Source organism: Polyodon spathula, chromosome 5 (assembly GCF_017654505.1).
Source record: "Polyodon spathula isolate WHYD16114869_AA chromosome 5, ASM1765450v1, whole genome shotgun sequence".
Taxonomy (NCBI): Eukaryota; Metazoa; Chordata; class Actinopteri; order Acipenseriformes; family Polyodontidae; genus Polyodon; species Polyodon spathula.
Window position 1 is genome coordinate 76,940,877 of NC_054538.1, and position 25,962 is coordinate 76,966,838.

A 25,962-nucleotide genomic window follows, 5' to 3' on the forward strand; every position below is an offset into this window, starting at 1 on the left:
TTTATGTGGGTTTTTGTAGATTTATAGGATGGATGAAGATGAATAGAAGTCAACGGACTGAGGCTGCAATCCCAGGTCTGTTAATGCACAGCTGATGTAATCCACAGAAAGACATACATTAGATGTACTGTATAATACAGATGTATTTCAGAGTGTTCCCCTTTGACACAACATCATCGTCACATGTACATAACATTAGGCAGGGCTGGAATCAGGTTTTTGTGGGCCCTGGGCAATGGACCTCCAGTGGGCTCCCCCACCTTCACCCCCAAATCAAAAAGGTTTTCATAATCAGTAGGCCCTCCTTAATCTGGATATGTCTGGAGACGTGAATGGTACAATTAAAAAAAAAAAAAAAAAACATTTTGTAATCTGTACAGTAGTCCTATACAGTAGTAAAATCAAATGAATACCTGTAGCTCACATTCTTTTTACTTTAGCCAACCAGTAACACAAAATAAACTATGCTACTGCATTTTACACATTACTGTACAGTGACAGTGTGAAAATAGTAAGATTATTTTTCATTAAAACTACATGATTTTTGCACATTTTCTTGAGACAAGTAAACATATATTTGGATACCTGTATAAACAATACCTTACTATAATGATCTAGGGTTTTACCACAATATCCTTCTGTATTGCCATCAAAACTACATTCATATCGAAGTGCAATCAAAAGCTAGACTGAAACATATGAATATATATTCTACAGAAATCATGGAATTCTGGCTATGAATATGATTCATTTGGTATATGATTTAAGGTTTAAACGATATTCAAATTTGATTCAATTCAATGTTATCATATATCAGTGCTTGTTTCAATATACAAAAACAAAATGACAAATCTTGTTGAAAGAAAATACCTTATTTTATTAAAGTTACAAAAATAATATTAAAAGTAAAATGCATTAGATTGTAATGATTAGGTTTCAAATATATAATCATGTATCACACTAAGTATGTTCAAGACAAATTAACCAAATATTCAGTTGTAATTCAGATTCTAAATATATTCAGCATTCAACAATACATTCATATTCAACCTTGTAATTCAACATAGATTAATATTACTCCATACTCATTTTAAACATAATCATAGAATTGATGTATGCCTGTGGCAAAGTGGTTAATAGTGTGCAGGTGCAGGTGATTAAAGAAAAGACAGACAATTGTAATCCAGGTGCAAAGGTTTGTTTGTTTATTTCTTTTGTGTCCAGTGCCTGACGGCAAAATAAACAGCAAATAATGATGCAGGTAAGTAATACAGCGGCATGTATTGCTTACATTATAATGCCTTGGTTGGTCCCGAAATATTAGTCCTGTTATTGTATCCCCACATTAAACACAAAAAACATACACAAGTCTGTTTAGTGTGTGAATTAGTGATTAGGGACAAATGCAGTTTATAGTGATACAAGTGAAGTGCTGTTCCAGGTTTGTGCTGGCCTCTGGCAACAACTCCGGAATGTGTTAGCTGTCTAGTGAATACAAGCAAACAAATAGACAGAACAAAACAAACACTCACAATTAGTCACAAAAACAAAAGTCCTTCCGGGTTACTTGTTAATACCCAAAAATGAAGGAACAGATAACATCACTTCGACCCCTATTTATACCGTCATTCATGACCCCTTGGTAAATGATTGCTGCCACTCCGCCAATCCGCGGCTGCCACATAATTTCCTTCTGTTTATGTTAGCATACTTTTAGATTTAGTGGAACAAAGTCTTTTTATTGATCTTTTGAATTAAGATTTGTTCTTCAAGAACTCGTTTTCAGCAGCTATGTTTTAGTTTTCGTAAAGTTAGAATGTTACAGTGATGTTGTCGAGTCTTGAGCATAGGTGTATTGCTCAGATTACTGCCATTCAAGTGGTCGACTCTGCTAATCATTCCATTGGTAAACTCTTCATCGGGTAATTTTATTGGATATTTTGAATGTAAGCAGATGACATCATAACTTCATCAAAAAGACACCTCCCCATTTGCATTTGAACAAAAAGTTGGAAGTGGCAGAATATGCAGTTAAAGTTATTCATTTGTACTTAACAATCACATGTTCCTGATGTGATTCCACACAACACAGTACCAAATGAAATCATACAAGTCAAATTAATTTTATTTTAATGAATGATAAATCACTTAATTTTAGTGATTTAATTAAGGTGTTTAATACCCCACCTTTTTCTTTTTATAACAGTTAATATATGTTATCAGCGAAGCCAATGTATTTTAATTACAAACAACCATATCCATTGTCCACCAAATTGACCTGATCTCTTGTGGAGTTCACATTTCTTTAGACACAATGTATGTAAGAACTTTACATGGTCCTGTTATCAGTTTCAAGATACAATAAATGATACTTTCTACATCACACAGAGGTTCGGCAGGTTTCATTTTTGATGGGTTAAAATTCTATAATTATAATATGGTTAAGATAATAATAGATGTTATGATAGTGAGGCTCGACAAAATGCTTGTCAAATGAAAGTTTTGATTGTTGGAAAGTAAATGTGCCAATTATAGAATGCCTTTAATTGGTGCATTTATATAATTGTATGTTGAGATCAGCCAATAGCTTTCGACTTTACAAAGAACTGGAGAGAATGAAAGCCAATAGCGAGTTAGAAGAGGCGGGACTAAGGGACAGGATGCAATAAAAAAGAAAAAGGGGCAAATCTGAAAAGTTTTGTTGCATTGCACACATACAGTTTAGTTTAGTTAAAACTAAACATGTCTAGCCCTAAAGGCAGCTTGAGTAGGATAACTGGCACAGAAATTGTAAATGTACTCATATTTGCAATTTTATTTCTATAAGTGTGCGAGCCCTCCTCTGGCGTCGGGGCTCTGTGCGCTTGCCCAGGTTACTAGGGTATTGACGTCGGTCCTGACATTAGGCTGGCTCTCACCTATGACCCGGTGTCTTTCTCATTGATATTGTTTAAAAGCTTGGTACCTCCTTATTGGAGTGCTCTGGTAAAAAGGACCAGCATTTGTTGTAGTTTACACTCTCTGGATTATGTTAATGTGGCTGTTCCAAGAGTTTGAACACATTTGGGAGAAATATTTTTTTCATATCAACTCCTGAAGATGTGGAATTGGTTCCATCATAGTATGAAAATGGAATTTGATAATCTTTCTTTCTCTGGTTTTAAAGATCGAATTTGGGAATTGCTTATAACCTCCTGCCAATGCTTCTCCCCCAGTTCACATTCACAAATAGATACATGTCTTATTTACTCTCTTATTTGATCTCTGTATGTCGCAGGTTAAGTTTGAACCACACATTTTATTGTGTTGTTGGTAGGGCTTCGAAGGTTCAGAACACATTACCGAAGGAAGGTTTGAACCTTCAATGATACTAATTTGCATAATTTACTGGTAATGTTTATATTTGATTAAAAATCCTTTATTTTACAGGTAATACATATAAATGGAACACAACATTCACATGTTGTTTAAAAATATGTTATATAGAACAGTAATCATGTTTTTTAATTTAAATACAAATAAAAATACACATTGTTTATTTGCACATAATTGATGCTGCTTGTGATATATGCAGTAAGCTTGCATTGCAGCAGCCTCTTACTGTTGCCAGTAAAGACAACTGCAACTGACTTAGGCAAAACAAAGCTTTAATTAACAGTCACCGTACCAAGCAGGTTATCAGTCACAGTCACATTTTACTACTACTAAAAATATTAATAATAATATAAACTAATGCTTGTCAAGTGACCCCAGAGATTGGGTATGCCTCCATGATACGAGTCGCACAGTTTGCATTCAACTTTTTGATATAAGCTGTCGCAGAAATGTTTGGCACGTTTAAGAGAAACGGTTCTGCCTTACAGTTATCTATTTTTATAATACAGTAAATATTTTGCACTGAGTTCAAGATCTATTTCTGCAGCCTGACCAACCCCATCCAATTATTTTTAAAGCAAAAAACATATGAACATTTATCAAAAAAATCCCAAACAGCAGAGGGGTTTTGAGACATTTCTTTCAATACAGCTTACGCTATACAACGCTTTGCTGTCAAGATGGCGAATGAAGAAATTAAAGGTTTGCCTCTGGATAACACGAGCTGGAGCAGGGAGGGGCCGACAGTGCTCAGTTTTCGAAATTAAAATTATTAGTGTTCGTGTATATTTAGTATGTTCAAACATATTCTACTATAGCACTTCTCTTACACTGTCTTGTACACTAGATATTCAGTGTTTTGGATACTATACCCTGCTCCATACATGGCAGCGGCACCATATAGAGCTGCTATGTTTAACGATTTGGTAGCAGATTTTAATACAACAACTTTTACTTATGTAATATGCATTATACAAATCAAAAGACTGAATTTTGCATGTGAGTGACATTTAATTTGTGATTTATAGTATTCGCACTTTGTCAGTTTCTGTTAATTGGAAAAAAAAAAAAAACATACAGTTTGTGAATGCAACTAGACGAACCTTCAAAGGTTTAAAACTGCCTTCTAATTCCTGGCTAGCGAACGAACCTTCGAACACAGCCCTAGTTGTTTGTGCATTGTAATTGTCTTTTTATAAATTCTAATTGTCTTTTTAGTTTTCCAGGACCCCCTTGTGATCAAGGCCTCGGTCTCAAGGGTAAATCTCCTGGTTAAATAAATAAATAAATAAAAGAAGTCTGCAGTTCGATAACTTTATTAAATAGTGCTTTAACTCTTGGGCCACAGCGCTATCTTGTCATAGGTGGTGTCAGAGTGGGAGTAAATGGGGGCCTCTTTCTGAAGGCCCAGAACCACCTCAGACAAAGGAGAAGGTGAGGGGAACACCTCCACCACAATCGCAACCAACACGTCTGCTAACCCACCGATAAGAATCGGAGGGAGAAAAAAGGACAAGTTAGGAGGAGGTTGGGGTTTAGAGGGGGGAGCTGGCCGGTGGCGGCCATGTGTGCTGCACACATGGGGGAAGGCGTGTGACAGGGCACAAGCCCTGCTTATGTAAATAAGTGTAAGGTTGGCAGGGATGAGGTTAAATCTGTCCCTGCCAACAGTAACAGGTGTAACTGTGACAGGACAGTGTCATGACCAAAGCAGTTACCGGCAGGAATAAGACTAAGACAGGAAAAGCTGCAGTTTAGGGTTGTAACATTTTTAATACACAAAAAGAACAAAACACAGGAACAAAACAAACAAGCACAATGGCCAAAATAAAACGTTAAACAAAACAATAATATGTAATGTAGGGTGGGTATTCATCGTCACTATAGGTACAAAAATACACATCAAAACACTCGCCTAACTCCCTTTCAACCCCCACAAATGATTTTGCCTTGCTTATATATCACCTCCTCCTCCTCTTGACAGCCTTCAACAAGAAAGTTGTTATGGAAATCCACTCCTTCAAAAGCACACATAATATATTCTGATATTCTGGAAGACGAGACTCCCTTTTCAAAGCGCTCTGCAGCACAGCCAATAGGCAGGGATGGGACGTTGAAAGGAATTGTGGGATATGTGGATTCGCGTCACAGAAGCAAAGATATATTTCAAGATTTTAAAACGACATTTCCCACAATTCTTTTCAACGTCCCATACCTGCCTATTGGCTGAGCGCCGCACAGCAGGCAGGGGCGGCACATTCAAATTTAAAACTACACAGATAGATACGGAGCACTTTTCGCTTAAATGTGTTTAAGCTACTGACTGTCTCTGTTGAACAGAATACTGTTTTGTTTTTAGCTTTATTTTTATTTTCATCGGTAGACGCGCTCTGGATGCAAGTACAGTGCTGACATGTCATTTCCTAAAATTATATTAAGCAAGGTTTCAGGTAAATATATAAAGAAAAAAGGTGATGCATATTTTAGTACTAGTACAAGAAGACCGTGTACGGAATTAAAATGAATGAAATATAGAATAGTCTTTTTTTAAAACAAGTTAATTGGTTTAAAAGCAAACAAGATTATCCATAAACTAACGTTCACAGAAAAGAAATATAAAAAGAGAATTTTGACAAAAGCTGCCGCGAAGCCCTGTCGCTGCTGATTGGTTGTTTCTACGCGCTTTGCGAAGGGAGTCTCGTCTTCCAGAATATCAGAATATATTCTGTGTGTTTTTAAATGCATGGATTTCCATAACAACTTTCTTGTTGAAGGCTGTCAAAATAGAAGTAGCGGGTGTATATACAGGCTTCCACTCCCCAATTAGCACTCAATTACCGAACTGGGCAGTGGCCGAACTTGTTACTGTTGGCAGGGGCAGATTTAACCCCATACCTGCCAACCTTACACTTATTTGCACAGGGTCAGACACAGCAAGTACAATATGGATGATTCCCTCAGACATGCACATTCCACAGATGATTTCCACATTTTTCCTTGAAGAACTGGACAGATGATTACGTTACTTCCTTTCCAAGCAAATATTTTTCTTTTTAAAATAGAGCACCATAATTCCCGTGAGTAAATTAAGCCACACAGTCTCTCTTTATAGTTTACTGCATGAAAGGAGTGCTTACCAAGGGTTACAAACCCATTTCTGCACTTTCAGTCAGTTTTCCAGACTTCATTTTGCCGCTGGAATGCAGAGAGAGAGAGAGAGAGAGAGAGAGAGAGAGAGAGAGAGAGAGATTCAATACATGAATGTTAACAGTGTATCATTTCAATTGTGCATCATCAAAGCAGAATCCTATATAAATAAAGACAATGAGGCCATTTGCAAAGATTATATTTAACTTCATTTGACCATTTTTTATGTTTGTATTAACTTATTTGCATAGTGTGTGTATTTAAATGCATTTAGACCAATAATATTTAAAAACATGAACATATACAGTATGAGATAAAACGGGATTCAAAAGCTTCCGTTGTGTATGTTAATTTATAATCACACATTCAAATATAAAAACACAAAATTGGGATTCGAACCAGTCAGCTGCTAAATGAAACTCTTCTGAAGCTAACCCTGCATACCCTGGGGCCAGTGGAGATCGAGTGCTACAAATTATAAGCCCTTTCTTGGATTTTTATTGATACTTTTGCAAGAAAATTCAAAGTAGTTGACATTAACATTTCTAGAAATGCGTTACACATCCTACAACATGCATGTCTGCTTGTGATCAGAACCTCCAAATCTAGCAGAGAATTGCACCCCAACCCCTCGAATCTTATGCTGACTGTAGCAAGCATCACGCATAAAGCTGGAGTTCGCATTACAGTCGTGTACTTCAGCTGGCATAAATCAACAATTGATAGTTTTTTTTTTGTTTGTTTTTTTTAATTATTATTATTTGTTATCAATGTGTCAGCTGAAACGCGGTCCGCTTCTCTGAGCGTGGAATGTATTGGTTGAATGAAAGTATGTTAATTTCAAAGGATCAGCGTGGAACTCCACTGACAGAGACATCTCTGACGTCACCGACAACGTGCGCTATCATGACGGGGTTCGCCACGGTTAATACTCTGCTGTATAAATAGAGCTAACGGGATGGAGAGCTGTCTGCAGACTGATCTAGGTGATATAATAAAACCACGACAGCTGTTGTAGCTAGCTAGCAACTACTACTACTACTGTTCCAGCTATATCAGGGATACATAAATACATAAAAAAAAAAAAAAGATAATTCAAAAATGGAATGTCAGAAGGCAGCTGCAGAAATGAACGGAGTTTGCAATGGGAACATTGTAACGGAATACAATTGCCACAACGGGTTCAGTGACCAAGCCATGATAGAGTCGAAGAAGGCGGCCGTGCAGAATAAACACGAGAAGTCCCGCAAGGAGAGCGAAGACGAGTCCACACTACCAGCCCTGGAAACAGCGTACAACGCCATCCTGAAGGGGCTCGGGGAGAACACAGACCGGCAGGGGCTGCTCCTGACACCCCGGAGAGCGGCCAAAGCCATGCAGTTTTTAACCAAAGGCTACCACGAAACCGTCTATGGTAAGTTAATAGACATTAATAAACCGTGCAGGTGTTTACCTTTCGCTAACGTGTGCGTACAAGGAATGGCTGTGTTTAATCCTGTGTACACACAGCTAGGCTGCCACCCTGACAAGGTCGGGTTATGAGGTACGGTTATACTGGATCAGCAGCGAAGACCCCGTACAGCAACAGTGTTTCTATAAAATGGTCTTCCTCTTTGTCCTTGTGAGCTGCCACGCTGTAGCCTGTAGTGTACAGTGCAACATGCTTTATCTGGCAGTTGCAAGTTATATAAATGGCATTGTTTTACTAAGGTTTCCAGGGAAAGCTCCGAGGGACCAGGCAAGCAGACATAAGGGCTGTGTCCTGGAGGGTCCTGTACCCTTGCAGTGCGCAGACCTGAGCTGTGTGCCTACACTCTGGACTGCTACACACACACACGTAGTGTTTCTAGTGCTCTCTCATGTCAGTCAGCACCATGCTGATACTGTGGCACCCAGTGTGAAAGGTGCCTTTCATTAGGAAAAGGCACCTGCACAGTGTGTTCCGAGTTTTCTGTTTTTATCTTTAAAAAAAAATCCTGGGAATTTTTCTAAGTTTATTTGACATACATTAAAATAAAATCGGTAAAAAAATAGTTTCTAATTGAAACATCGGTAAAAATCGGAGGAATAAAATCTCAGTATACACACTTTACATGTGGAATATGATGCGTAGCAGCTCTGGTTTCTGATTGGTTAAATGTCCCTGGCATGTATGATGAAGCAATCTGTGCAAGTCGAAGCCTCATTTTCTCAAGTTAACTGGTACAGGAGGTGTGAACATGACGTCAACACAAAACAAGCCAGGTTTATCACCTTGATATGATAAAAAGAAAACAAGACAGAACTGGGTGGTACAAGCCATCGGGAGACGCGTCAAAAATCACACTGGACATTTTTCCATCAATGCGTTCCATGTAAGTTTACCAACTAAAGCATCACCATTAATTGTAAATATTTTACCAAATATTTAGGAGTAAGGTTGTCGGCGACAGGCAGTGTTTTAGCTGATGGACAGACAGTACGAATTCACCGGTACATCCCTCTGCAATAAACAGTGGCTGTCCAGCAAAACACAGCGCTCTGACAAACTCATTAACACAGTAATTTTCTTTTATTAAAGCGTGTGTAAAAGCCTCAGAAATGGATTGCTTGTCTCTCAGTTCACTTTCTTGTTTTAGTTTAACGTGTCTTGTTTTTCAGTGTGTTCTTTTATTGTACCTCAATGCAGCAGTATTTGCAGCGCTATGCATTCCCTGTCTCATCCGACACACTGCTTATATTTGGCTTTCGTATACTTCGAAACATTCGTTTTCTTTTGAATAGTCATAAACTGACTTACGTTTTCTCCCCATTCCTCATCCACTAAATATATTTTCATGTATTTCAATTAATTTTTGATCAAGCTCGTTACTACGCCCAGCAATTGCCACAATAATCAGACTTTGATTGGCCAACATCAGGTGAAAGTGTGTTTGTGAAGTGACAGAGAACCACAGTTGAAGGTTTGAACCTGTGATGTCTAAACGTCTGCTATATCGGGCAAAGGGTGCGTTCACAGAGATCATTCTGCGCAGAATCTGAACAGTTTAGCCAATGATATTCTAAGAATCATCTCCGTGAACGCATCCATTGGCTAAATTGGTCCGATTCTGCGCAGAATGATCTCCTAGGAAATAGTACCGGGATAATATAGAATAAGACACAAATCAGGTATAAATCAGTAAAAACCGACGTTCAGTTAAAAAAATAAAAATAAATCATGTAATTTATCGGTAAAATTGAATAAACCGGAAACGGGGAGCACTAAGTATAACTCAAGAATTCACCTCTGAGTTAAGTGATGCAGTTCAGACATTAATGCAGTCTTTGTTTTATATAACACAGTAGAATTGCATTTTTTGTCCCAGAATTGTATTACTGTCCACACTGGTAGTACATACTGTATACAAAACTAGACAAAAGCCCAGTAAGCCTGTATGAATCACAAGCCTCTTTGCTTATCTGTTTTAAGAAGCCTAACGCTAAGTCTGTCACAAGTATGAAGGAGTGCAGATTTGAAAAGGGTGTGATTCACTTCCAGTCCTGATGTAGTTGCCATGCCAATACAAGGCCATGACAACAGCAGATCTGCCTTTTAACTGAATGTTGTAATGCCTGTTGTAATTTTTTTTTTTTTCTTTTTTTTTTTTTTTGCTTAATTGGAAAATAGGTTGTGTAGCCCAAATATTGTCGTCAGGACCGGGGACAAGGAGTGTAGTGTTCAAATCCAGTTTGGCCTTTTTTTTTCTTTTTTTGTGGGGGGGGGGGGGGGGGGGATTAGGGGGTTATAAGTTTTGCATTAGTTAAGTGTTTGGTTTGTTTGTTGTAGATGTCCTCAATGATGCCATCTTCGATGAAGACCATGATGAGATGGTGATTGTGAAGGACATTGATATGTTTTCCTTGTGTGAGCATCACCTGGTGAGCATCACCTGGTGCCGTTCTTCGGCAAGGTACTGTGCTAGTTTCCTTTGCATCTTGACTTGAGCTCCAGTCCTCTGCTTCTCCACCAGGGTAACCCTTGCATTAGGACTGGAGGTTCAAGTTTAACTGTATTTGTAAACTTCAATGCTTCTATTGGACATCCACCTCTGCAGGTCTGAGTGGTTTGCAATGAAAAATCAAATACAATTACAGTAGTAAAAAAACAATCTTCCAAGCTTTCCAAATATACTGCTTCGTTAATGCTTCTTGGGGTAAAACTTTCATTTAGTGTCATAATGTAATCGATTGGCAGTAATTAACATGATATTATAGACCAAAGACAGCTGTCTGATCCCCTATTGTGATCTCCTGTTAAATCTGCAGGTTCACATAGGATATCTCCCAAACAAAAGAGTTGTTGGACTGAGCAAGCTGGCAAGGTAAGGTGTACACAGTGTGCAAGCTATTCAGGTGCAATACAGAACCATTCTCAGTTAGTATTGTGTAGTGTCTCTAGTGTAATAGATTCCATTTCAAGATGTATGGGCCAGAGAGGATTACACAGTTCGGATAGCTCACTGTGTGAAACAATGTCTCTTATGATAGGACACCTTACACACAACGTATGAACATCTGAACAACAAAAAAAATGTACCCAGGAACTACTATTTTTTGCTTTTTTACCTTTGGGATTTTTTTTTGCACGGAATGACATCTGTAGACAAGATGGAATTTTCATATTGGTTGATTGCCCATACATGATGTGTAATATTAGTTAATAGTAATAGGTAAAAGATGCAACTCATAATTGCATTTGCACAGACAAAGTGCAACTTGCATGCACTGTACACAAAACAATATATATATATATATATATATATATATATATATATATATATATATATATATATATATATAATACGTTAATATATATATATATATATATATATACAAGATAGGTGACTGGGGATAATACATTTAGTTGATTTCACTTAAGCATTTTTGAGAAGATTCAATTCATAACATTTATAACAATGCCTTCCGTTTTTCTGCATCATATAAAATTTGTAGCAGAAACAGAGCAAATGTTCTTCCCATGGTAAACTAGACTGGGCTGCTTTTTAAACTTTGATTGCCTGGGGCTTGAGCACGGCCAGGGTTTGAACAGTTGACTTGATTCATGAGAATTGAAGACTGCATTTACTGTTATGTACGAGTGGCTGCGTTCTTCTGTTATCATAGACAGTGAGCTTAGCAGCTGAGCAATCGGGTCGCCGCTTGTTTCTTTGCTAATCCACACAAGACACAGCCTGGGACAATAAGGATTGTCACTTCCAGTTTGTGGTAGCAAAACCTCCCTGGCCAGCCTTTTCAACTGGTTTTGATAGCGTCGACAGCATTCCCTTCAGCCCTGAGTGTGTTTGTCATAAAAATGAAAGTAAATGACATTTGTGGTAACTCTATTTAGTTGTCACCCCCTGGAAGGGTGCCTAGAATGTTGCTGACAGTGCAGCAGTAGACATCGTTTAGAATAACATGCGATACCCATGCGAATACAGGCATGCATTTACCTTCTCCTTGACTCCATAAGGATTAAAGTGCCTTTACAGTTCTATTACCATGTGAACTTTTTCATCTCATACCATTTGCAGCAGAAACATTAGAGCTGATCCCTGCAGCCAGGTTCCTGTAACTATTACTGTGCATGCTGCCTCAGTGTACCCTATTCATTTGTAAGTTCTATATATTATAGAAAGTAAATTATTTTAATACCGTGATTGTGGCATGCGCTAAATCATGAGCCGTAACGTTTAATATTAATTACATTTTAGAAATCAACCCATCACTGTCAAACTTCCACTACAACTTGTGTATAGAGGTCGTCCTGTGAACATGTGTCCCAATTCTAAAGTTAAGAAAAACAAAGTTGTTTTTCTATGTTTTATTGTAGTTTATGAGTACAATCTTCATTCTTGAAATTTATAGTTAGTTATTATGTCAGGTGTAGGGTGTATCTTATAACATAAAACATTTTGCACAGTTTGAGCAGACAGAAGTCGCCCAAACTGCACAAGGTAACTGTTAGAACAATGAGACACTTGAAACATAGTGCAGTAACATGACCTCACGCCCAGGCTGAATCTTCTCTTACCCACCTTCCTAATGAGGATTCTTTGAAATCAGTTTGTACTAGCTTGAGTCTACGATATGATGTAGCATTGATGTAACTCTGTCATAAACGAGTTCTGTAATGTTCTGCCTAGTTCAAAAAATGCTACCAATGCAGGCACAAAGTGATGTAGCAGTACTAAGGCCCATGTGGAACAGGGCAAAGAACATTATTCTTGCATAATAGATTCTCTAAAAGAAATGAATCATTTACATGGACAGTGCTTTTCAAAGTTCACTAGGGCATTGTACACTCGGAGACCTCAGTTTGCAAGGAGATTGAGTGTCAGATGCTCTGTCCAATATTAACCCCCAATGCTGTTTATTAAAAGCGTCCTCTTTTCCTTTCTTTTATCTTCTAGGATTGTTGAAATCTTCAGCCGCAGACTTCAAGGTAAAGATGTTGAAATATCGGTGTTCTGGTAGTGACTAGAAACTAATAAGACATATACTGGAATAGAATTATCTGAAAGCACTTTGGAATCAGTCCTGTTTACTTCCATCACAGCAGCAGATCTCAAGATGACATGAGGCTCTGTCAGCCCAGTTAGGACTGCAGCTCCCTGGCAGAAAGGGGTTTCTCCATCTCACAATGATGGTGCAAGTGGCTGTATGAGCCTCGAATACCAAAGACAGGAAAACATGTTGGCAGAAAAGCACTGTCAATGAATTAGACCAAGTTTAACTGACTACTTTAATTGTGATCATGGAAACTTCATAGATTTCAAAACAAAGGCTAGTACACAGCCACGCAGGAAAGACATTACAAGCCAAACATATTTTGGCAGACACTGTTAATTGTATTATCAACTTACTATGTGTATAGGTGCATGTTGTACACTTGGTTTTGTGGCTATTAGTATAGGTTGTAAATAGGTTTTTGGTTTTAATCAATAAAAGTAATAAATGAATAAACACCTGAAAAACACTAGAAACAGTTACTCAATTCATTCAATTTAATTTCCAATTAAAATAAAAAAAAAAAAAACACAAAAAAAAACAAACTACCTTTCCCAATGCAATTGGGCAATATCTCTCCTTCCTGACTTGTATCTATCATTGATTCGTTCTGAATACTTTAAACCCACCCCAACTACTGAGCAAAGTCCTACATTTCTATTGGCGATTCTGCTTGCAAGATTTAAAATGAGATTACAGTTAGAAGGCTTGTTCACAGCCTTTAAAGCTATATTACAGTTAGACAGGGAGAATTTAAAACAAAATTACAAATTGTGGCAAAATGGAAAACCTCAGAAGAATGTGCCCGTGACCATAAGGATTTTATTGTGGAAGACAGCAAAGGTGTCTTTAAGTTAACAACTTAAGCGTGCAAATAATGTCGAGTTACTACTATACATATTGCAACAGAAAAAAATGCCCAAGCATTTTGGAAAGTAACTGAAAACAATCATTTCATACAGTATATGAAAAGTGAAAATGTAATAAAACTCAAATAGCTAAAAATAGGCACTGAAAATTGACATTACTAAAAACTGAAGCCCTAGTTATAGATCCTGTTTAATCTTACTAAAGCTTTGCAAGGGTTGAGTTAATTTTACATTGTATTTCAAGGATGGAAATAAGACTCCTGTTGCATAGCAATTTCACCCCTTCCAGGTTTTCATACAAACTTGATCAGCCCCAGCATACAGGTAACAAGCTCAGGTGTGTCTGATTAAACTTGATATAACCGTGAATGGATCACTGGAGCAACCGGGGTCTTAGTTCCACCTCTGTATTAACAGTGTGTAATATTGACATGTCTGTGTTTGTTGCAGTCCAAGAACGACTAACGAAGCAGATTGCGTTAGCGATCACAGAGGCTCTGAACCCAGCAGGAGTAGCGGTAGTTATTGAGGCTGCGTAAGTATTTTTAGGTAATTAACCATTAATAACACACTAATAACATGTTTACTCATTTGTTTTACTGTTGACCTGTAAATGATTTTCTAGTCAAGTGCAGCCCCACTTCGATTAAAGTTAGTCAACTCTGAGTTGATCCTGTCAGTGAAAAGGTGTCCAAGCCGTTTGAAAGAGAACTGTGCTTTTTAAGAGTATAAGTAGTTTGACTCATCATTTAGAAACAATTCATAATTTTGTTACATTTTTGTTGGTGACTGTTAATAAAAAAATTGTGACCAAAACGTGACCAAGTAAACAAAAAGATGAACTGTGTAACCCTAAAGCTTTTTTTTACTATTAGTTTAAAATATTTTACCAGGTAAAAAAAAATCTGTTTTAAAACTGCATTTTGCATTGCTATGGCCAAAAGTTTTGCATCACCCTATAGACTTAACTAATTTGAATGTCGAATGAAAGTTGAATGAAACCTGCTGAATAATGTTACATTAACATACTGAATTACATACCGCTTTGTAGCTTTCCATATACTTAGCAAAACACTGACAGAAATAGAAATTTTTACATTTTGAAATAACATGAAATACTTTACTACTATGGCTTCCAGTAGACTTTTGCAATATATTTTTGCAGTTTCTTTGATTTACATGATGTTAAATAAGAAGATCTATATATATATATATATATATATATATATATATATATATATATATATATATATATATATAAAATTTTTTTTTTTTAATTTTGTCCTAAAATTCTGTGAGCAAAACTTTTGGCCATAGCTGTATAAACATGCATTTTATAGCTGCTTTTGCAGGGATCCAGAAATTAGAATAATAAATGCCCTTAACGCGTTCTCAAAATGCATTGGCAGTGTAATTCTAGAACTGCAGAAAGGGGTCCTGAAGGAGTTGGTTGGGGAGGATCCCATGCTGTAAGAAGGGTGACTCACTCCCATCTCTATCCCTTGTGCCTCAGTCACATGTGCATGGTGATGAGGGGCGTGCAGAAGATGAACAGCCGGACCATTACCAGTACCATGCTGGGGGTGTTCAGAGAGGACCCCAAGACTCGGGAAGAGTTCCTCTCGCTGGTGAGGAGCTGAGCCGCCCCTACTCTCTCTCGAACCAGGACCCCCGGAGAACTCAGGAAACTGGAGCCCTTTCTGCGCAGGCGCCACAGGGAGAGTCCTCTCCCCTCTCTCGCCATCTCTTTTTACAGATCTGCTTTTAACATAGTTACTGGGTAACATTTTTTTACCTCTGACAAGCACTGGCGGGAGGGAGGGCATGTTTCTACTGCATGAGTGGCAGAAAATATTAGTAACTATTTTTTATTAAAATAAAAAAAAAAAAAACTAAACAACAATAACATTATGAATCATTGAAAATACCCCCCACATTTACACGGCTTCATTCCAAAGGCCAAAAATGGGGAACATGTTTTTTTTCACGTCACAAGAACTAATTTTAAGAAGCCTTATTCACCATTCCAGTTCCAATCGGATTACTTTGTGCTGTTTAGCAAATCTCTTTAATAGTGTTACTACTTATTGATGCAGGTGTGCCTCTGCTTTCTTACACAGAGGATGTTCTTTGGAGAAACGCTGCAGTCACTAGTACAGAAACAGATTTTCTCAATGACCTGTGCCTTGAAAAGGTTGTAATTTGTCAATACGTGTAACCCACATTTTAAAAGCAGGTTTTACCCCCGAGTGTTCGGAAATAGCTGTAAGGGTATTTTCCACACTCGGTGAATTGTCTGTGTGAGTATTCTTGTGGCCTTGCAGACCCTTGGTGGTATTGAGGTACATCTTTTATATTGTAACATTGCGTTTAGTCAGCTCTCTGATCTCCTGTTTGAAATGCTTGATGTAACTCTTAACCGTAAACGCTGCCTTTTATGTAACCCTCATCTTCACGTTTACTGCAAATGTTTTTAAATACTATATTATGCTCTCTTTCCCTAATAAATATTCAACTTTGTGCCATAACGTTGTACTGTGGTCTGATCAACTGTGCTAAATGGAGTCCCTGTACTTCTGTATACAAAGTCTAATGTGGTGTTTTTCTACCCAGAACAAACTGAGGTATTGAAATTGTTTGAAGGATTTGCTCATACTGTTGTACCGGTAATTAGGAAGTGTAGTTCCTGAAGTTCAGATGTCCATGATTCCAATGCCAGTGATGCCAGTGTTTGACTTTTAAACATTCATTTTTATCTACGTATTGCCTGGTCACTGAAGCAATCAATTTCACAGCATGTATGAGAGCTTACCAACACATGTGTCTGTCTAAAAGGGTTTGGATAGGGAACACAAAATGAAAGGAAAGGTACCTTTTTTTGAATGGCAGACCCTGGTGCTACAGTTAATGTCACAGGTAATTTAGGGGAAATCAATTGATCGGTCACTAAGCAGATGGAAATGCAAGTCTGAAAATAAATATTTTTGCATGAAACCAACATTATAATGTTGGACTTTATGCAGGCCAGAATTGTAGTGACAAAATTAAGCTGACAAATGATTAAAAAACACTCTATATACAAGAAAGGTATACCTGCAATACAATCATATAAGCAAAAGATTTAGATTGGCTTTGGGCCAGGCCTCAGCACAGCTCAGTGCATACGTTTGTATCAGAAAGCACAGATATCCACTGAGTCAATTCCAAAGAGATGAAAATACTGACAAAACAACTATAAAAGCACATTCACACACATTTTAAACAAATACACCAACAGCCTTAGTAACACAGTCTCAGGTTAGGGTTAACGGATGACAACCCATTGGGATTTATTAGGCTTCCATTTATTAGAACATAAGAACATAAAGTTTACAAACGAGAGGAGGCCATTCGGCCCATCTTGCTCGTTTGGTTGTTAGTAGCTTATTGATCCCAAAATCTCATCAAGCAGCTTCTTGAAGGATCCCAGGCTGTCAGCTTCAACAACATTACTGGGGAGTTGATTCCAGACCCTCACAATTCTCTGTGTAAAAAAGTGCCTCCTATTTTCTGTTCTGAATGCCCCTTTGTCTAAACTCCATTTGTGGCCCCTGGTCCTTGTTTCTTTTTTCAGGCTGAAAAAGTCCCTTGGGTCGACACTGTCAATACCTTTTAGAATTTTGAATGCTTGAATTAGGTCGCCACGTAGTCTTCTTTGTTCAAGACTGAACAGATTCAATTCTTTTAGCCTGTCTGCATATGACATGCCTTTTAAGCCCGGAATAATTCTGGTCGCTCTTCTTTGCACTCTTTCTAGAGCAGCAATATATTTTTTATAGCGAGGTGACCAGAACTGCACACAATATTCAAGATGAGGTCTTACTAGTGCATTGTACAGTTTTAACATTACTTCCCTTGATTTAAATTCAACATTTTTCACAATGTATCCGAGCATCTTGTTAGCCTTTTTTATAGCTTCCCCACATTGCCTAGATGAAGACATTTCTGAGTCAACAAAAACTCCTAGGTCTTTTTCATAGATTCCTTCTCCAATTTCAATATCTCCCATATGATATTTATAATGTACATTTTTATTTCCTGCGTGCAGTACCTTACACTTTTCTCTATTAAATGTCATTTGCCATGTGTCTGCCCAGTTCTGAATCTTGTCTAGATCATTTTGAATGACCTTTGCTGCTGCAACAGTGTTTGCCACTCCTCCTACTTTTGTGTCGTCTGCAAATTTAACAAGTTTGCTTACTATACCAGAATCTAAATCATTAATGTAGATTAGGAATAGCAGAGGACCTAATACTGATCCCTGTGGTACACCGCTGGTTACCACACTCCATTCTGAGGTTTTTCCTCTAATCAGTACTTTCTGTTTTCTACATGTTAACCACTCCCTAATCCATGTACATGCGTTTCCTTGAATCCCAACTGCGTTCAGTTTGAGAATTAATCTTTTGTGCGGGACTTTGTCAAAAGCTTTCTGGAAATCTAAATAAACCATGTCATATGCTTTGCAATTATCCATTATCGATGTTGCATCCTCAAAAAAATCAAGCAAGTTAGTTAGACACGATCTCCCTTTCCTAAAACCATGTTGACTGTCTCCCAGGACCCTGTTACCATATAGGTAATTTTCCATTTTGGATCTTATTATAGTTTCCATAAGTTTGCATATAATAGAAGTCAGGCTTACTGGTCTGTAGTTACCTGGTTCAGTTTTGTTTCCCTTTTTGTGGATCGGTATTACGTTTGCAATTTTCCAGTCTGTCGGTACCACCCCTGTGTCAAGAGACTGCTGCATGATCTTGATTAGCGGTTTGTAAATTACGTTTTTCATTTCTTTGAGTACTACTGGGAGGATCTCATCCGGCCCAGGGGATTTGTTTATTTTAAGAGCTCCTAGTCCCTTTAACACTTCTGCCTCAGTTATGCTAAAGTTATTTAAAACTGGATAGGAACTGGATGACATGTGGGGCATGTTGTCAGTATCTTCCTTTGTAAAAACTTGTGAAAAGTAATCATTTAATATATTTGCTATTTTTTTTTCTTCATCTACGATTTTGCCATTTGTATCTCTTAAACATTTAATCTCCTCTTTGAATGTTCGCTTGCTGTTGTAATATTGGAAAAACATTTTGGAATTGGTTTTAGCTCCCTTAGCAATGTTCATTTCTATTTCTCTCTTGGCCTTTCTAACTTCCTTTTTGACTTGCGTTTGCAGTTCTGTGTACTCTTTCTGTGTACTTTCTTTTTGGTCCTTTTTTAATGCTCTGTAAAGTGCCTTTTTTCGCTGAATATTTTTTTTTAATTGATCTATTAAACCATTTTGGCAATTTAGTTTTACATTTAGATTTGTCTACTTTAGGGATATAATTGTTTTGCGCCTCTAGTGCTACATTTTTGAAGAACAACCATCCTTTTTCTAAGGGTGTTTTCTCTATTTTACTCCAATCTACTTCTGTTAGTCTCTGTTTCATACCTTCACAGTTTGCTTTTCTAAAATTGTAAACCTTAGCTTTAGTCATTACTTTTGGAGATTTAAAAAACACTTCAAATGAGACCATGTTGTGGTCTGAGTTTGCCAGTGGTTCTCTGACCTCTGTTTTAGTTATTCTGTCTTCGTTATTTGAAAAGACTAAATCAAGGCATGCCTCCCCTCTAGTCGGTGCCTTGACAAATTGTGTTAGGAAGCAGTCATTTGTCATTTCCACCATTTCTATTTCATCCTTCGCGCTACCCACCGGGTTTTCCCATTTTATTTGGGGGAAGTTGAAATCCCCCATTAGTATGGCTTCTCCTTTGCTACACGCATTTCTAGTGTCATTGTATAACAGATTATTGTGCTCGCCGTCTGAATCTGGCGGTCTATAGCATGCTCCTATTATTATGCCCTTTAAATTTTTGTCCGTTATTCTGACCCATATTGATTCGGTTTTATTTTCTTTGTCCAGGTTTAACACCTGGGCTTCAAGACTGTTTCTTATGTATAGCACTACCCCTCCTCCTCTTCTGTCCTGCCTGTCTTTCCTATACAGTGTATACCCACAAATATTATATTCCATATTATATTTGGTTTTCTCCTGTTCGTTCTAGGAGCCTGTCCACGTTCTCAGTGATGTGCTTGACTGAGGCTCCCGGAAGGCAGCACACTGTTGTAGTAAGGGGGTCCAAACTGCGACTTGAACTTGCTGTGTTTCTCAATATGGAGTCCCCAACAATCATGACCTCCCTTCTTTTTGCTGTCTGGTCACCACTGTCAATGGGATCCTGGATGTTGTTCCTTTCATTCTCTTGTTGTTGGTTCTGCTCATCAAAATTCTGAAGTGTTGTTGGTTGTTTTGATTTCTGGTGGTTGTGTTTGACGAAGTTTCTTTTTTTCCCTGCTTCTGCCTACCTGAACCCAGCTGTTCTGACCTTCTATCTCCCTGGTGGCTTTCAGTCTGTTAGGGGTGATGCAGACTTCCATGAATTGTGGGTGTGCCAGTTCCTCAAGATCCTGTTGCTGTCTCACTTCTTCCAGCTCCATTTCTAGCATACTTACTAGTTTATGCATATCTGATTTCAGTGGCGATACAGGTTTTCTGCACCTCACAATGCTTTGGAAATGAATCAGCAGCCTGCGTGCAGTTCTGTTGCACAACACTTCTCTTTACAGATACCCCCATTATTCAGACGTTGGCTGTGACCTTATTAAAAAGCGACTCCTATCTTTTCAAGGGCTATAGACCAGTTTGTAATGCTAACACAATGATTGCTTTTGCTGTTATATGTTCATGACTAATGCATCCCAGCAACACACTCTACAGACTACACTGCCTGTCTGTATTGGGGGGGGGGAGGTAGCAAAAACAGCCATTACTGTGGCAAAAACCTGTAACCGCCACTGTGTGCTGTACAGTTAAACCACAGTGGCGGTTACCGCAATTACCGAGACTAGCAGTGCTTTCCTCTGAATGAGAACAAATACAATCAATAAACTATAAAAAAAGAAGCCCTTTTACCTTAAACAACATTATAATTCGTTGACTTGGGTTTTCAAGCGTCATGCTCTATAAAACAGGGTCTCGTCATGTCGGAGACTTCCGAGTACCTATTGCAATGCTCAATTATCTTTTGGTTCATGCAATAATTATGCTGCTGAGAAGCTTTCAGCCAATCACAGTGGGAGTTTTGCGCGCAGTAAGACGCATCATAAACAAACCTCAACTACAACACATGAAGTGATCAGGTACCAGGAAGAAAATGCATCTTCTCATCTATAGAACTACTGATATGCTAAAATTATGTGAGATAATGGATCTTAAAACCTTGGTGATACCTGCATCAGCCTACATTTAATAAAGCTGTACATGTTCAGTTCTCTGATTACAGCTTTTCAAAACAAATTATTTTACACAAGATCACTACAGAAGACGCATATATATATATATATATATATATATATATATATATATATATATATATATATATATATATAAAATAATCTTAACTTAGGCCACTTCTGCTTTAAATGAACACATTGATCCTAATTATCTCTCTGGACGCACTGGGTTATTATTGTGTGAGTCGCTGTGTTGTCCTTAGCTGCACTGATCATGACCCCAGCACTACACTGTGTAACCTCGTTACCAGAATCACCTCCTATGCCATCCACTGAAGCTGTGTTACTGAAGAGTGATAACATGCAGTTATCACAGACATCTAGAAAACAGAAAGCAAGAGGTGTTGTTGTATTGTAGTCAGCACAGAAACAGCTAGTAGCAATCACAATATAGTACCAGTAATAAAGGACTGTGACAGGATGGTCAAGTTGTGATGTCACAGACCAGAGTGGTCAAGTTGTGACGTCACAGACCAGTGTGGTCGAGTGGTGACGTCACAGGCCAGGGTGGTCGAGTGGTGACGTCACAGACCAGGGTGGTCGAGTGGTGACGTCACAGACCAGGGTGGTCGAGTGGTGACGTCACAGACCAGGGTGGTCGAGTGGTGACGTCACAGACCAGGGTGGTCGAGTGGTGACGTCACAGGCCAGGGTGGTCGAGTGGTGACGTCACAGGCCAGGGTGGTCGAGTGGTGACGTCACAGGCCAGGGTGGTCGAGTGGTGACGTCACAGGCCAGGGTGGTCGAGTGGTGACGTCACAGACCAGGGTGGTCTAGTGGTGACGTCACAGACCAGGGTGGTTGAGTGGTGACGTCACAGACCAGTGTGGTCGAGTGCTGACGTCACAGGCCAGGGTGGTCGAGTGCTGACGTCACAGACCAGGAAGTTGACACACACAAGCTTCGACAGGCTGAGTCGCAAATACGCTCTTTATTTTATTAATCAAAATAAAATAATGAAACAAATACAAACAAAACAGCACAGTGGCGAAAATAAACAGACTATAATTAAACAAGTATCAAGCCAGCATGAGTAGCAATTGTTTTGAGTTTATAAATCTTACTGTCTCTCCGTCTTCTTTTCTCCAATGACTCTCATCAACCCAACAGGAGCGGCTGCTTCACTTTTACATATGTGGCCATCTCCCAATTGGTAATCATCACTTGATTAATTTGGAGATGGCCACATTACGCACAAGTTTAGCAGAAATGTATAACAGATCTAACAGTAAAGATCAAGTTCAAGGCTTATCAAAACAGTATTTAATATTCAGGTTTAAGTTTTGCTTTGGGGCAAACATGGTATTTAAAAGTCAATGATGGCATGATTCACAAAGCTAGGTTGACCTTATCTACACACATTTTTTTCTAACATTAAAACTTGTACTAATGCAAGTAATGTGAATGTACATACAACATGCCACCTAGTGGCCTTAAAACGCATATCAAATTTATTTATTTTGTTAAATTGTTGTTCAGAACTTACATATTTGGGAATACACAATGGTGTGCACATTTATCAGAACACTGCATTGCTTCTGCTGTTTTGATGTTGTGCATATGAAATCAACGCACTGCAATTAATTTAAAATAGTAAGAGAAAAAGAACACAGCCACCAACGGTAAAATGCATGAGACTTGTTAGAAGTTGTTTTAAGATGCCTAATTAAAGCACAAAGTGGTCTAACATTTTCATATGAGTGTTTCTATATCACTGATTACTGACTGAAAATTTAAATTATCACACCCTGAGGTTTTCATGCAGGTAGGTATATAAAGGATACAAATGACCATATCTTGAGGCATTCTAATGCATTTGCACACTACTGAACATGTTGTAAAATGTATTCTTAAAACATGATGACACACACTACATCACTGTGGGACTCAGTAAAACTTAAAACATATTTTGAAAATAAAACAGTTGAAACTGAACACAAGGACCTTAGGTGTAGGTTGCAATTTGCAGGGGCAATGAGTACTACAGTACAGCATCTATCCTATCTCATATAAACATTACTAACTATTTTGGTGTATTTCAGATGTATGAACTTCCTTCTGCCATCTAGCAAGGAAGCCCTGCTAAACACAACATGTGCACCTCTTCAAATGATTATATATTTGAAAGGAGGTGTAACTGCAATGCACAAAAATGGACCACTTTCAGAAGCAAATTTGAATGTGACTTTGTAGAAAAAGAAATTGAGAAATTACATCTTACAACTTGTCATTTTTCCAGATGGATCAACCTGATAAATCACGCATAAGGCTAGTTAACACATATTCAAATGTTACTCAAACCTTTTACATATAGGCCCATTTAACAGAATATTAATTTTATAGAAACTCAGCTGCAAAAATAATATACAATCTCTGCCTAATTCAATCCGACATCATAAACACAGGGTTCATACAGTATTTCTGATACAAATTTCAATGACTTTTCAAGGACCATTTTGACAAATTTCATACAACTGCACAGCACATAGCAAAAAAATTGGAATAATCGCATGGGAGATTTCAATCACACTAAATACAGCTGTCGATGTATCTGTGATATCTGCTTTCGTGTGGCATGGTGCATGTACAGGAGTAATCCAAAAACACAAACAAAAGGACCTATAATTGAGCTTGTCTTCATCATCTAGAAAAGCAGGACTGAAGTTCAGGAACCCACATCACATGCCTCTCCGTTCTAGGGTTTTTTTTACACTGATGTTTGCTTGTAGTTTTTGGTTTCCAAAACTTTTTTGCCACACATAGCACATATGCCTAGAAAAAGAAAATAAAAAACTAAGAATTAAACAAAAGTACCGTTCCTCTCGAGTCAGGCCCCTGAAACGATTCTTTCGTTCATTCCGCTCAATGCTGTTATTGCTCACCTTTTTTGTAAGCGCAGCCTTGGCAGTAGTGGGAACCAGCTTGGTGCACTGAACTTTTACAGATTCTACAAGTTGCAAATCTGGCTTTTCCATATGGGTCAAACCTACATAAACATAGAAATAAGATGTGCATTGCAAAGGGGTTAAGAACAGTTCTCACACCGAAGCACTGCAAACTGCCAAGTTGTAACACTGTCATTTTGTTAGAATTTTGAGCAATTAGTAGATTTTTTTTTGTATTTGTTTCTTTTTTTAAACATGCGACTCACTTTAAAGATGCAGACAGTTCTCCTATAATGGAAGGCATAAGCGTAATGAACTTTCCTAAGACAGAGCCACTGCGCAGACTGACTTGATTGCATTTTGGAATGGTTCAGAGAACTGACAAATGCAAGCTACTCACCTCGCTTTCTTTGATGTCAGCATCTTGTTTTCATTCAGCTTGCGGCCTCCGCTTTCTGTGACACAGAGTGAAAACAAAGTGATTGGTTTATGAAGTGTGGCCATAAAATTAATTAACAACGCTACTTTGTGGAGCATGTTTAATCTATCTACCTGTTATTTACATTGTGTCTTTAACTATGATGTTAGGACAGTTTACTCTAATTTTATTAACAGCAAAGGTTAAGAATCAAATTACATACACAGCTTGTGTGGTTATGTTTAAAAGGAAGATGCATCGCTGGTATCATAGCAGTCCCTCAGCTGAAATCACACCCTCCTCCCTATGGGAACAAGACTCAGCTGTACCTGTTGTGTTTCTGGCTCCATCTTTCCACGTGTCCGGAGTGATGACTTTGCCCAGTTTTTTTTCGCCTGTTAATACGATGCAATATATTAGTACATTAATCTTGTTACACAGTTTTCTGCCATTCCATCTTGATAACATTGTTTTATATTATGCCTTACTTGTGATGCCTAAACCTGTGTTGCAACGCATAATTTATACGAAAGCTTGACGTTTCTGCAAAGTCAGCGGCATTTACTCTTTCAGTTCAGTGTCTCTATAGGTACAGTAGGTGAATGACCAAAATCACAGCATTACCCAGCCATTTTAAAGAATGCAACTGCATTGACGCGAGAGTGCGACTTAAACTTAGATGTATTTCGTAAAAAATAAAAAAAAACACATAAAATAAGACTGAAGAAAGTATGCTGTTTGGTGGGGGTCGAGGGACAGCCCGTTTGTTTTTTATGTTTTGTTTAGATTAGGACACGAGAAGTACCGTACAGTACACCACCTAGATTGGTCTACCAAGCAAACACACATAAACAACAATAAATAGTAGCTATCCACATTAGTGACATTAATTTCATTTATTTTGAGTACACCGAATCAAACATGAATTTATTTTCGCACGCTGTACAGTGCTAACATACTATTGCGATATACATATCGGTTCAAAACTGACACTTACAATTGTCGCAGACCATCTTGCTTTTGTTAAAAGTTTGGCGAAAATAAAATTAAACGACAAAATGCAAATGAACAGTCTTTAAATAATAACAAAAAGGTTCGTACTGCAATGTTTTTATCTGACCTAACTTCCTGTGACTCGCCAAACAGCTTCCGTTCTAAACAGCGTCGCAGTTGCGTTTGAGAAACTGCGCTTCTGAGTTCGCCATCTTGGCTCCATTTATGCCTTGTTTTTACAAGATGACGCGTACTCGAGGAAGCCGAAATGGCGTCAGTTTTACAATTTTCCTCGATTGTCTTAGGCGACTTGCCTTCCAGACTGCCGATTGGGTCGTTGGAACAGTTTTACAATCTGGTTGGTCGTAGTTG

General features: G+C 38.1%; 1 protein-coding gene and 1 pseudogene across 1 annotated transcript; one reads left to right on the forward strand and one right to left on the reverse strand.

The window, feature by feature from the left end:
* Positions 1-7,421: 7,421 nt before the first annotated feature.
* Positions 7,422-16,729, forward strand: LOC121316337 (annotated as a pseudogene).
* Positions 16,730-23,002: 6,273 nt separating this feature from the next.
* LOC121316338 (cysteine-rich PDZ-binding protein) lies at positions 23,003-25,750 on the reverse strand. The gene is made up of 5 exons (XM_041251397.1): positions 25,595-25,750; positions 24,927-24,992; positions 24,580-24,634; positions 24,177-24,280; positions 23,003-24,066 (listed from the first exon to the last, which is right to left on the reverse strand). The coding sequence occupies exons 1-5, from the start codon at positions 25,608-25,610 to the stop codon at positions 24,002-24,004; spliced, it is 306 nt and encodes a 101-aa protein (XP_041107331.1). The 5' UTR covers positions 25,611-25,750; the 3' UTR covers positions 23,003-24,001.
* Between the last annotated feature and the right edge of the window lie 212 nt (positions 25,751-25,962).

Excerpts from the sequence above, each read along its gene's own strand:
- LOC121316338 (XM_041251397.1), bottom strand. Across the intron at positions 24,281-24,579 it reads CTGACATCAAAGAAAGCGAG|GTTTGACCCATATGGAAAAG; the intron begins GTGAGTAGCTTG and ends ATGTTTATGTAG. Across the intron at positions 24,067-24,176 it reads AGGCTGCGCTTACAAAAAAG|GCATATGTGCTATGTGTGGC; the intron begins GTGAGCAATAAC and ends TTCTTTTTCTAG.